At 43.4% G+C, this 13554-nt stretch overlaps 1 protein-coding gene across 10 annotated transcripts in view; it reads right to left on the bottom strand.

Annotated features, from left to right (window-relative positions):
• Positions 1 to 13554, bottom strand: part of ctbp1 (C-terminal binding protein 1) — a 340616-nt gene that overhangs the window by 43583 nt on the left and 283479 nt on the right. For all 10 annotated transcript variants that reach the window (XM_072575900.1, XM_072575853.1, XM_072575892.1 and 7 more), the window contains 3 exons: positions 12421 to 12627; positions 11336 to 11550; positions 9035 to 9165 (listed from right to left, as the gene is read on the bottom strand). In XM_072575900.1, the coding sequence (XP_072432001.1) occupies positions 9035 to 9165; positions 11336 to 11550; positions 12421 to 12627 (553 nt within the window). The remainder of the gene's footprint in view (positions 1 to 9034; positions 9166 to 11335; positions 11551 to 12420; positions 12628 to 13554) is intronic.

Genomic DNA, 13554 nt, shown 5'->3' with positions numbered 1-13554 from the left:
AGAACGCTGTGGGAAGCTCGAGAAGTGATTGCTGGGCCTCTTGCTGGGATATTTGTATCATCGATAGTCACAGGTGAGGTGGACTCCCAACCGTAGGGAAAAGACTTTGCCTATTTATCCTACCCATGCCCCTCATAATTTTGTAAACCTCTATAAAGGTCACCACTCAGCCTCCAACGCTCCAGGGAAAACAGCCCCAGCCTGTTAAGCCTCTCCCTATAGCTCAAATCCTCCAACCCTGGCAACATCCTTGTAAATCTTTCCTGAACCCTTTCAAGTTTCACAACATCATTCCGATAGGAAGGAGACCAGAATTGCATGCAATATTCCAACAGTGGCCTAAACCAATGACCTATACAGCCGCAACATGACCTCTCAACTCCTGTACTCAATACTCTGACCAATAAAGGAAAACATACCAAACACCTTCTTCACTATCCTATCTATCTACGACTCCACTTTCAAGGAGCTATGAACCTGCGCTCCAAGGTCTCATCATTCAGCACCACTCCCTAGGACCTTACCATTAAGTGTATAAGTTCTGCTAAGACTTGCTTTCCCAAAATGCAGCACATCGCATTTATCTGAATTAAACTCCATCTGCCACTTCTCAGCCCATTGGCCCATCTGGTCAAGATCCTGTTGTGATCTGAGGTAACCCTCTTCGCTGTCCACTACACCTCCAAATTTGGTGTCAGCTGCAAAATTACTAACTGTACCTCTTATGCTATATTCTCATGACATGTCCCGAGTGGATGGGACTTGACTCCTGGTTCAGAGGTAGGGGCACCGCCACTGCACCATGAGCCCCATAAATACTTATTCAAAAAAATTTAACCAATGCAGATATGTTTTACATACCTCCAGGGAAGTGGGGAATTGAACCTAGGATTTCTGACTTAGAAGTGGGAATACAATCACTCGCCACAACATTACTCTTAAATGTGCACTCAATTGTGGATATTTCCTAGGTAAAAACAATGACTGCAGATGCTGGAAACCAGATTCTGGATTAGTGGTGCTGGAAAAGCACAGCATTTCAGGCAGCATCCGAGGAGCAGAAAAATCGACGTTTCGGGCAAAAGCCCTTCATCAGGAATACAGGCAGAGTGCCTGAAGGGTGGAGAGATAAATGAGAGGAGGGTGGGGGCGGGGTGAATGTAACACAGAGTACAATAGGTGTGTGGGGGAGGGGATGAAGGTGATAGGTCAGGGAGGAGGGTGGAGTGGATAGGTGGAAAAGAAGATAGGCAGGTAGGACAAGTCATGGGGCCAGTGCTGAGCTGGAAGTTTGGAACTGGGGTGAGTTGGGGGAAGGGGAAATGAGGAAACTGTTGAAGTCCACATTGATGCCCTGGGGTTGAAGTGTTCCAAGGCAGATGATGATGCATTCTTCCTCCAGGCGTCTGGTGGTGAGGGAGCGGCGGTGAAGGAGGCCCAGGACCTCCATGTCCTCGGCAGATGGGGGGGGTGTGGGGGGGGGGGGGGGGGTGGGGAAAGAGGGGGGGGGGAATGTTGGGCCAAAGGGCGGTGTGGTTGATTGGTGCGGATGTCCCAGAGATGTTTCCTAAAGCTCTCTGCTAGGAGGTGTCCAGTCTCCCCAATGTAGAGGAGACTGCATCGGGAGCAACGGATACAATAAATGATATTGGTGGATGCACAGGTAAAACTTTGATGGATGTGGAAGGCTCCTTTGGGGCCTTGGATGGAGGTGAGGGAGGTGGTGTCGGCGCAGGTTTTGCGATTCCTGCGGTGGCAGGGGAAGGTGCCAGGATGGGAGGGTGGGTTGTAGGGGGGCGTGGACCTGACCAGGTAGTCACGGAGGGAACGGTCTTTGCGGAAGGCGGAAAGGGGTGGGGAGGGAAATATATCCCTGGTGGTGGGGTCTGTTTGGAGGTGGCAGAAATGTCAGTGGATGATTTGGTTTATGCGAAGGTTGGTAGGGTGGAAGGTGAGCACCAGGGGCGTTCTGTCCTTTTTATGGTTGGAGGGATGGGGTCGGAGGGTGGAGGTGCAGGATGTGGACGAGATGCGTTGGAGGGCATCTTTAAACACGTGGGATGGGAAATTGCGGTCTCTAAAGGAGGAGGCCATCTGGTGTGTTCTGTGGTGGAATTGGTCCTCCTGGGAGCAGATATGGCGGAGGCGGAGGAATTGGGCTGCAGATGCTGGAAACCAGATTCTGGATTAGTGGTGCTGGAAAAGCTCTATGCTACTTTCCCCACCCCCACCCTCCTCTCATTTATCTCTCCACCCTTCAGGCACTCTGCCTGTATTCCTGATGAAGGGCTTTTGCCCGAAACGTCGATTTTACTGCTCCTCGGATGCTTTTCCAGCACCACTAATTCAGAATGTGGACATTTCCTAATCAGCCTTTTTAGAAATGTTATTAAACATCCATAGAACAGGTGGATCTTGAACTCAGGCTTCCTAGCTCAGAGCTACAGACACTACCACTCCTGAAGGTATGCTCAACTGATATCCCTGTTAATGCCCATGTACATTTGAACCCAATTCATACAAATCTCCGAAATTTTCAATCCAGAAAATATAAAATCTCCAACAAGCTTCCCCAGGGTGAACAAGTTGTTTTAAGTCAATCTTGTTGACTTAAACACCAGATTAGAGTGATTGCAGTACCCCAAATGGAAATACAGAAGATTTTGTGAGACAAAGTGATGACAAACTCCATGCAGGTGAAAAACAAGGAACATTGTATTTCCCACCCCAACTATCTGTGAGCAGTGGCGTGGAAGATGAATTAATTTCACATAATAACAAACTTGCATCTATATAGCTCCTTTCATGCTCTCAGGACGTCTCAAAGATCTTTACAGCAATCTTTTTTGAAGTGTAGTCATTGCTGTCTTATAGATAAACTCAGCCAAACTGCACACAGCAGGGTCCTACAAACAGCAAAATGAAATAACTTTATCCATGTTGCTTGAGGGAAAATGGTTAACCACAGAAATTACTGGGCATGGGTATTCAATAAAAATCAATGTCGGTAAGAAAAAATGAGATATCCAAAAAGATGCCACATATGGTGGAGCAACAGTGGATGAGGGTCGTCCTTGATAAAAGACAAATCTTGAACTTACAGGTGCTCTTCGCTTCGAGACATCTGAAAGAACTTTGTGGTTAATGAATTACTTCCAACATTAAGAAATAACTGGATTAGAAACAGTTGATAAAGTTGATAGATTGCTGGGGACAAGCAATGAAGAATATTTGATAAAGAAATGTGCAACAAGTTGGGCCTGTATCCACTGCAGTTCAGAAGAATGAATAGTGATCGTCTTGTAATATACAAGATACTGTTGGGAATTCATAAAGCTCGCGCTGAAAGGATTGTTCCCTTTGGGAGAAAGGCTAAAAGGAGGCCATAGGGCAACATAAAAAAATGGCATCACCCACTACAGAGAAGGAAATTTTCTTCTTTTGAAGGAGTAATAACTCTGTGCAATTCTCTTCTCCACACAGCAGTGAAGGCAAAGCTATGCAAGGGTGAGTTGAATAGATTTAAAGGCTTTAGGAGATAGGCAGAAAAACTAAATTGAGGCCACAAACAGATCATTTTAACAAACAGCAGAACACGCTAGAGGAGTTGAATGGCCTATTCCTACTTCATATGTGCATTAGTTGCAATATTGCCGAAATAATGAGTGTAGTATATGCGTGCACAGCAAAGCCTGCAAAATGCACGGAGATAAATTGCTAATTAATGTGCTTCAGTTGTGCTGGTTAAGGGATGAAATTTTGGCCAGCACACTGGTTGAGTTTTTTTTAAAAAAGAACCTTTTCTGCAAAGTACCACGTAAGCACCTGAATATGCAGATGGTGCAACATCTCATCTGAAAAATATCCTGAATTAGAGTACTGGACTCAATTTGGCAGTTTTACTTTGTACCTGGCTACTATTACCAAGTTAAGATGGAGTAATGCAAGCTGTATATTAACTCAACTAAACAAAAATACTGATCAAGTAAACAAGAGAGAGCAATTTGGGCCATCTACATCATCCCTTTGTCAAAAACTATAACTCCATAGTTCCAAAAGAAAAACACCCTACCACTTGAAGGGGTTCCAGTTTTATTGCCTCACTACCTAATGCATATTCAGAACAATCTTCCATTATTTGTTGTTTGGAAATCTTAAATTTGCAATTCATTATATTGTGCCTGCATACACTTGTTGCATATTTGCGTTGCACATGCTCCAGAATTACAGATGTTAAGAAAGTTTCTCTTCAACTTCAATGATTGGAAATGAATGCGATAGTCAACAACTGATTCAGTGCAGCATTGTACATTTTCAGCATCTGACTTCAGATCTAAAAAGGGTTGATCTTTTAATTTCTCCCACCAGCTTCCTCTATCTGATCTGATTGCAGTTTTGCATTCTTCAGGCACCTTGATGAGAATTTGCTCCAAGAAGCAGACTCATTGCAATTGGACATGAGAGGTACCTGAAGCAGAAGAAATGGCTTGACTGCTTTAAGACCTTCTGTTCAGCTATAGGAGGCTCAGACCTCTCAGTTGCAATGCCTATCCTATTTGAAGAACAAATGGAAACATACGAGAAATATATGCCAGTTCTAAGAGTTAGGTGTGGAGTGAGAAATAGAGTTAATTTTCAGGTCATGACAAGATCTGGAAGGGCAATTTTATTTCTCTCTCCATAGGTGCAGTCAGCCCTGCTGAATATTTCTAGCACTTTTTATTTCAGAATTCTAATGTCTAATTTTTTTTTAAGAAGGGCTTATCCACACATTGCCTCTAGATCTTTCATAGCCATCTCTTCGCGGATCCACTGATCCAAGAGGCCAGACTATACATTTGGTTCTCAACCAAACAAAAGCTTGGAGGAGTACTATGACAGACACTACTACATTACTATGATGCATACAATTTTGTCTATGTGTAAACGTTTCATGTTTCCTTTGGCAAAGGTTACATACAGTTTTATCGGGGTACAGAAAATGTTGCAGGCCAATACCCTGCTAATGCTTATATCTGTGTGAAAACCAGAGGAAGATCTCTTCTATAGTTTAGAGATTTAACAACACCACCCAATATTTATTTTGCTTTGTACATAGCTGTCCAAAATTAGACACAGGAATTATGTGGGGCTTGAAACATGAAATTTTCTTTCTCCACAGATGCTTCCAGACCTGCTGAGCGTTTCCATCATAGAACATAGAACATAGAAAAATACAGCGCAGTACAGGCCCTTCGGCCCTCGATGTTGCGCCGACTGAAGCCTACCTAACCTACACTAGTCCAATAACCTCCATATGCTTATCCAATGCCCGCTTGAATGACCAGAAAGAGGGAGAGTCCACCACTGATACTGGCAGGGCATTCCATGAACTCACAACCCGCTGAGTAAAGAATCTACCCCTAACATCTGTCCTATACCAACCTCCCCTTAATTTAAAGCTGTGTCCCCTAGTAACAGCTGACTCCATACGCGGAAAAAGGTTCTCACTGTCAACCCTATCTAAACCCCTAATTATCTTGTACAGCTCTATCAAATCTCCCCTAAACCTTCTTTTCTCCAATGAGAACAGCCCCAAGTGCCTCAGCCTTTCCTCATACGATCTTCCTACCATGCCAGGCAACATCCTGGTAAACCTCCTCTGCACCGGTTCCAGTGCCTCCACATCCTTCCTATAATATGGCGACCAAAACTGCACACAATACTCCAGATGCGGCTGCACCAGAGTCTTATACAACTGCAACATGACCTCAGGACTCCGGAACTCAATTCCTCTACCAATAAAGCCCAGTACGCCATATGCCTTCTTCACAGCACTATTTACCCGGGTAGCAACTTTCAGAGATCTGTGTACATGGACACCAAAATCCCTCTGCTCATCCACACTACCAAGTAGCCTACCATTAGCCCAGTAATCCATCTTCTTGTTACTCCTACCAAAGTGAATGACTTCACACTTAGCTACATTGAACTCCATTTGCCACCTTTCTGCCCAGCTCTGCAACTTATCTATATCCCGCTGTAACCTGACACATCGTTCTTCGCTGTCCACCACTCCACCGACTTTCGTATCATCCGCAAACTTGCTCACCCAGCCTTCAAGCCCCTCCTGCAGGTCATTTATAAAAATGACAAACAGCAATGGTCCCAAAACAGATCCTTGTGGAACACCGCTAGTAACTGCACACCAAGATGAACCTTTACCATCAACTACTACCCTCTGTCTCCTTCCAGATAGCCAATTCCTAATCCAAACCTCTAATGCACCCTCAATGCCATAATTTTTGCAGTAGCCTACCATGGGGGACCTTATCGAACTCCTTGCTAAAATCCATATACACCACATCTACTGCTTTACCCTCATCCACTTCCTTAGTCACCTTCTCAAAGAACTCAATAAGGATTGTGAGGCACGACCTGCCCTTCACAAAACCATGCTGACTATCCTTGATCACATTATTCCTATCCAGATGTTCATAAATCCTATCCCTTACAATTCTCTAAGACTTTGCCCACAACAGAAGTGAGACTCACCGGCCTATAGTTACTAGGACTGTCCCTACTCCCCTTCTTGAACAAGGGGACCACATTCGCTATCCTCCAGTTTTCTGGCACTATTCCTGTAGACAACGAGGACATAAAAATCAAGGCCAATGGTTCCGCTATCTCCTCCCTAGCTTCCCAGAGGATCCTAGGATAAATGCCATCAGGCCCAGGGGACTTATCTATTTTCACCCTTTCCAGTATTCCCTGGACCTCTTCCCTATATACCTCAAAGCCATCCATTCTAATCACTTGTGACTCAATATTCACATCAGCAACAACGTCCTGTTCCTGGGTGAATACTGACGAAAAGTATTGATTTAGTGTCTCTCCAATCTCCTCTGCCTCCAAGCACAACTTCCCACTGCTATCCTTGACTGGACCGATACCCACCCTATTCATCCTTTTATTCCTGACATACCTATAGAAAACCTTGGGGTTTTCCCTAATCCTACCAAGGACTTTTCATGTCCCCTTCTCTCTGCTCTTAGCTCTCTCTTTAGATCCTTCCTGGCTACCTTATAACTCTCAATCGCCCCAACTGAACCTTCACGCCTCATCTTTACATAGGCCGCCCTCTTCCCTTTTACAAGGGATTCCAATTCCTTATTAAACCACGGCTCCCTCACAAGACCCTTTCCTCCCTGCCTGACTGGTACATACTTATCAAGGACACCCATTAGCTGTTCCTTGAACAATCTCCACATATCATTTGTGTTCTTCCCTTGAAGCCTATTTTTCCAATCCACGCATCCTAAGTCATGCCTCACCGCATCATAATTTCCCTGCCCCCAGCTATAACTCCTGCCCTGCAGTGCATACTTATCCCTCTCCATCACTAGAGTAAAAGTCACCGAGTTGTAGTCACTGTCCCCAAAGTGCTCACCGACCTCCAAGTCTAACACCTGGCCTGGTTCATTACCTAGAACCAAATCCAGTATGGCCTCACCTCTTGTTGGCCTGTCTACATATTGTGTCAGGAAACCCTCCTGCATACATTGGGCAAACACCGACCCATCTAACAAACTCAAACTATAGCTTTCCCAGTCAATATCTGGGAAGTTAAAGTCCCCCATAACAACCACCCTATTACTTTCACTCATCTCCTGAATCATCCTTGCAATACTTTCCTCTACGTCTCTCGGACTATTAGGAGGCCTGTAGAAAACTCCTAACAGGGTGACCTCACCTTTCCTATTTCTAACCTCAGCCCAAACTACCTCAGATGGCAAGTCTTCCTCCATCGTCCTTTCCACCGCTGTAATACTATCCTTGACAAGCAATGCCACACCTCCCCCTCTTTTACCCCCACCTCTGACCCTACTAAAACATTTAAACCCTGGAACCTGCAATAGCCATTCCTGTCCCTGATCTACCCACGTCTCTGTAATGGCCACAACATTGAAGTCCCATGTACCAACCTGCAAGTTCACCTACCTTATTTCTTATACTTCTGGCATTGAAGTATACACACTTCAAGCCACCTTCCTGTTTACCGGCACCCTCCTTCAAGATCGATGCCTTGTTCCTAACCTCCCTACACTCAAGGTCCTGTACCCTAAAGCTACAGTCCAGGTTCCCATGCCCCTGCAGAGTTAGTTTAAACCCTCCCAAAGAGCACTAGCAAACCTCCCCCCAAGGATACTGGTGCCCCTCAGGTTCAGGTGGAGACCATCCTGTTTATAGAGGTCCCACCTTCCCCAGAAAGAACTCCAGTTGTCCAGAAACCAGAATCCCTCCCTCCTGCACCATCCCTGTAGCCACACATTTAACTGTTCTCTCTCCCTATTCCTCGATTCTCTATCACGTGGCACGGATAACAGACCAGAGATAACAACTCTGTTCGTTCTAGCTCTGAGCTTCCAACCTAGCTCCCTGAAAGCCTGCCTAACATCCTCACCCCTCTTCCTACCTATGTCGTTGGTGCCAACGTGGACCACGACCTGTTTTTACTTCAGACATGGTTCGCTTCTAGCTTCTCTTCATTATTCACTGAATACGTCTGTTATTCGCTTTTTCTAGAGGGTATAGCACCTCTCACTTCATTCAATTTCATCTCGCACTTGGGAAAATTTAAGTTATTCTATAGTTCCTTGGTTGTTTCAGTAGACTTCAATCCTTCCTCTTCCAGCCACCACCTCAGTCTCATTTATTAATATGACTAACTTGGGTTCCGATTCCTGGTCATTCACATGGATTCAAAACAGTAGAGGCAACAATTTCTCCAGGTCATCATCATTCCAAATTACTTGCAGGTTTCACCTCAGATGCCCACACATTTACTTAAAGAGCGCTCCAGCAGAACTTCATTCAGGTTTTGTGGCAGGACATGTATACTATTCAAAGAGCTCTTTGATAAATTGAGGAAGTATTCTAACAAGTTCTCCCTACCTTCAATGTTTTCCTCAATTGTAGTTGCTTTTGTATATAATTTGTTTACATATTTACATTGGGTGACAAACGAAAAAGAAACTTTTGACTTTGACTATACCTAAATGGCTCCGATTCATGCACATCTAAGGCTGCTCCTCGTATTCTTCCTTCCTTCAAAGCCTGAGCCAGTGCCTTTTCATCGACAAGACCACCCCGGGCAGCATTTACCAGAAATGCACCCTGCCTCATCTAAAGATGAAAAACAAAATGTAAAGTTAAGCCTGGGGCAACTTACATCATCGTCTGATGGTTAACACAAGGAAGGGAGACACATCAAGTCGAAACATTTTGAAAATGATTCTCGAATAATGTTTCGTGATCTGTCATTTTAGTCAATGTCATTTACACATTTAATTGACCAAAGCAGAACAACAGATCCAGCGTATGAATGCCTCCAGAGGGACAGAAATATTATCATCTACAAATGAAGCAGAGTGCAGACCTCATTAGTGTTAAGACTTATTTGCAGACATTTGAAAATAAAACAACAGGTCGTTTATTATACTATTTGAGATCTCACCGCACTCCATTTTTGTTTTCAGTTAAAATTGCTTCAATTCTTTCAGTAATTAAGTTTATTGCTAGTTGCATCTTTTTAGGCCAAGATTTCAACCATTTGACAATATTACTGAGGCTTTTGTGAAGACAGTAAATGTGAACTATTACTTTTATTTGATTCCTTTGCTTAGCTTATTTTAGTGGAACATTCCAACCAGATTGCTTTGTAATCACATATGTAGGAATAAAAAGTGGAACTGAAAGCATTCTACGTATAGTCTTCAACACATGTGAATCCAGAATATAAAACAAAATGTTAATTTGGGTCAGCAAAATTAACAATTAGTATGTCACAATCTGACATTATCATTGTTGAACGTTCAGAACTTGCTGTCAACACGAGCAGTCCTTCAGCATCCAATGAGTAAGTTATTTCAAGCTATTAAGTTTGCTGCACTATCAAACCAGAGGCCCACACAAGAGAAATTAAAAAGAAAATATACACCTATCCACTTCTCTCCAAAATGCAGATTAAGTAAAGGCATAGAAGACCGATTCAGCTAAGGTATGTTTACAAGGTGCTGCAAAGGATGCTGCTAAATAAGAGACCATGGTGTTAGGGTCAGGGTTATGGCCCGGATAGCGAGTTGGCTGACTGGCAGAAGACAGACAGTGGGGACACAGGGGCCTTTTTCAGGATGACAGCTGATGTCTACTGGAGTTCCACAGGGGTCAGTGTTGGGATCACAATGTTCATGTTATACGTTAAAGATCAGGAACTGAAGGAATTGCTGCTAAGTTTGCAGATGACAGAAAGATTAGTGGAAGGACAGGTAGTGTTGAAGTAGTGGGGTGGCTGCAGAAGGACTCGAGCAGGTGAGGAGTGTGGGCAGAGAAGTAGCAGATTGAAGACAATATGGGAAAATTTGAGGTTATGCATCTTGGTCCGAAGAAGAGGTATAGTCTATGTTCTAAATGCAAAAAGGCTTCAGAAATCTGAAGCACAAAGGACCGTGGGAGATCTGGTTCAGGATTCTCTTAAGGGTGGCATACAAATTCAGATGGCAGTTAGGAAGGCAAATGTAACGTTAGTAATCATTTCAAGAGGTCTACAATGCAAGAGTAGAAATGTACTGCTGAAGCTTCTGGTCAGACCACATTTGGAACATAGCGAACAATTTTGAGTTGCATTTTAATGGAAGGATGTGCTGGGATTGAAGAGACCCAGAGGAGGTTTATAAGAATGATCCCTGGGAATGAAGGGCATGTCACAGGAGGAGGAGTTGAGGACTCTGAGTCAGTACTTAATGAAGTTCAGAAGGCCAAGAGGAAACCTCACTGAAACACAGAATACTGAGGAGCCTAGATAGAGTTGATATTTCCACTAGCAGGAGAGACTAGGATCACAGGACACAGCCTCAGAATGAAGGGATGTCCCTTTAGAACTGAGATGAACAGAAGTTTCTTCAGCCAGAAGATGGTTAATCTGTGGAATTCATTGCCTCAGAGGGCTGTGGAGGCCAAGTCTTTCAGTGTATTTAAGACAGAGATAGATCGGTTCTTGATTAAAAAGGGGATCAAGGGTTAAGGGAAGAAGGCAGGAGAATGGGGCAGAGTGACATCAGCCAATTCAACAGTCTAATTCTGCTCCTATATCTTATGATCTGCATAAGAATAATAACTGAAACATTCATCACTGTACCAGCTATGCTGATGCGCACCGTCCCTAATTTTTGTACTCAATGTATGTCATGATGGGTACCTCATTAATTTGATCTCATGATTTTGGGACCACATCAAACCTGTAGATGTTTTTAAATTGTTCTACATGAAAGAAGAAAAAAAAAAATCACAAATGTACCTGCTTGATCGTGAAATCATTAATAAGATGGTGGTTGTGTTCATTCAGGCTGCAATGCAGGGACACACAGTCACTGTGAAAGAGGAGATCTTGTAAAGTGTTCACTCGCTGAAGACCCAATGCACGTTCAATACCATCTGAGAGGTATGGGTCATAGAAAATTACATTAAAACCAAATGCTTTTGCACGCAGTGCTAATGCTTGACCAACGCGACCTAAAAAACAGAAAGAATAGCCATGAGATCATCAGGGCAACTGCTTATCTACAGCACTAGGATTTCTATTATGACAGGGCTAAAGTGAGGACTGCAGATGCTGGAAATCAGAGTCTAGATTAGAGTAGGAAAATCTACGTTTCTGGATGAAGGGCTTTTGCCCGAAACATCGATTTTCCTACTCCTCGGATGCTGCCTGACCTTTCTATTATGACATACTGCTTTAACTTGCCAGTCTAAGACCTCAGTAATTTTACCCTTTCAATAAAAGCCACTGCCTCCCTCCAAGCCTGATCATTCTACAGCACCAAGAGGGTGGGTTAATGACTTAAAGGGATGGAGAAGCCCAAAGATTTTTTTTAAATGATTGCACAGGAGCCAAAATAGAGGGAATAAATGTCTATACTAGATCTTTTCCAATCGTGAAAAGAATGCTGAAGCCTTTGTAAGAATGAAAACTTCGGCTCAATACCACTTTTAGTCAGGCAGTGATGCAGACACCAAACACTTCCATGTGGTGAGTGGGGAACAGGAACCCAGTAGCAAGGTGGAGAGCTGGAAGGAATACTGGAGCTTACAGTTGTAACTTTTTTTGTTGGGCTTTAGGGGTATATTAACCACATTTGTATTGAAAGAAGCTTCTAAAAGGGATCTAAGCTGCAGGACATTTTAAAAAATGGGGTTTTCAACTGCTCATGTGGAAGATGAGCAGCAAATCAAACTGGTTGGACTTAACAGTCTATTTCATAATAGTTGCATATATTGTAACTGTTTGAAACAGCAGCCATTGACTCATAACAAGACAAAAATACCTTAGTCTTGACACACATTAAGACCCATTTTCTGTTTTATTTCTTGCATCCATCTCACCTAGTCCAATAATACCAAGTGTCTCCCCTCGAATTCGGGCAGCTCCTGAAGCTATGTCTCGTATCTGTTCAACGCTCTGCACTCTTGTGCCTTCCCGCAAAGCTTGGTGGAGCCAGGTGGTCCGTCTATACAGGTTCAAAATATGACACATTGTAGAGTCTGCTGTCTCCTCTACAGAGGCTGCTGGGACATTACACACTGCTATACCTAAAATCAGTACATACAATTCTCACGTCAATTCACAAAAATCAAGCCAAATGCCATATAAATTAATTGCAATTTAGATGCAAATTGCACAACATTGCCATAAATAAATAACTCTAAGTAATCCATTAAAGACTTCTTTGGCAAAACTGTAAAATATCCCTCCTGGAATAAAAGCAGAAACTGGTGGAAGTACACATCACGTCAGGTGAGCTGAAAAGGGCGAAACAGGTGGTTTGGATGGGTGCGGGGGTTAAATCCCCTAAAAGTGACAAGTCTGGGGCCTGATATCATTCTTCTCTATTCTGAGTTTCACTCAGGTTGACGCGAAGGCGAGCAAAGAATCTTGTTGGCGTTTTGTTATGTATTTAAAAATGTCGTCAAGCTGTTTCAATAAACAATTCTGGCTTTCAACCGCTAATGCAGCTATTGCCTGAGGCTGCTACTCACAGCACATTCTCTCAGAGACTGTGCCCACTAAACAACAGGCAATTGCTAACTTTTTGTAATGATATGGAGGTGCTGGTTGGACAAGGTGAAAAATCACACGACACTAGGTCATAGTCCAACAGGTTTATTTGAAAACACAAGCTTTCGGCCTTTTTCGGGGTATCAGCGGGGCTTGGAAAGCTTGTGTCTTCAACTAAACCTGTTGGACTATAACCTGGTATCATGTTAGTTTTTAAACATTTGGTAAGACACTTCACCTGACTAGTACTTCGTTCACCTTAAACTATTCTCCCTCACTGGCAGCCTTTGTCCTTCTAGGTGCTACAATTCACAGGTTTGGAATGTGCTGTCAAAGCTGGCTTGGGTTAGGGAATGGAAGAACCATTATGGTTCTTAATGGACTTAAAAGATCCTTCAGGCTTGATTTAGATAGATTATATACAGCTGTTTTGCACCAGTCTCTAATATGGAAATAGAATG

This window comes from Chiloscyllium punctatum, chromosome 1 (assembly GCF_047496795.1).
Source record: "Chiloscyllium punctatum isolate Juve2018m chromosome 1, sChiPun1.3, whole genome shotgun sequence".
Classification (NCBI taxonomy): Eukaryota; Metazoa; Chordata; class Chondrichthyes; order Orectolobiformes; family Hemiscylliidae; genus Chiloscyllium; species Chiloscyllium punctatum.
The sequence above is the reverse complement of the archived record's forward strand: the minus strand, read 5'-3'. Positions and strand labels throughout refer to the sequence as shown.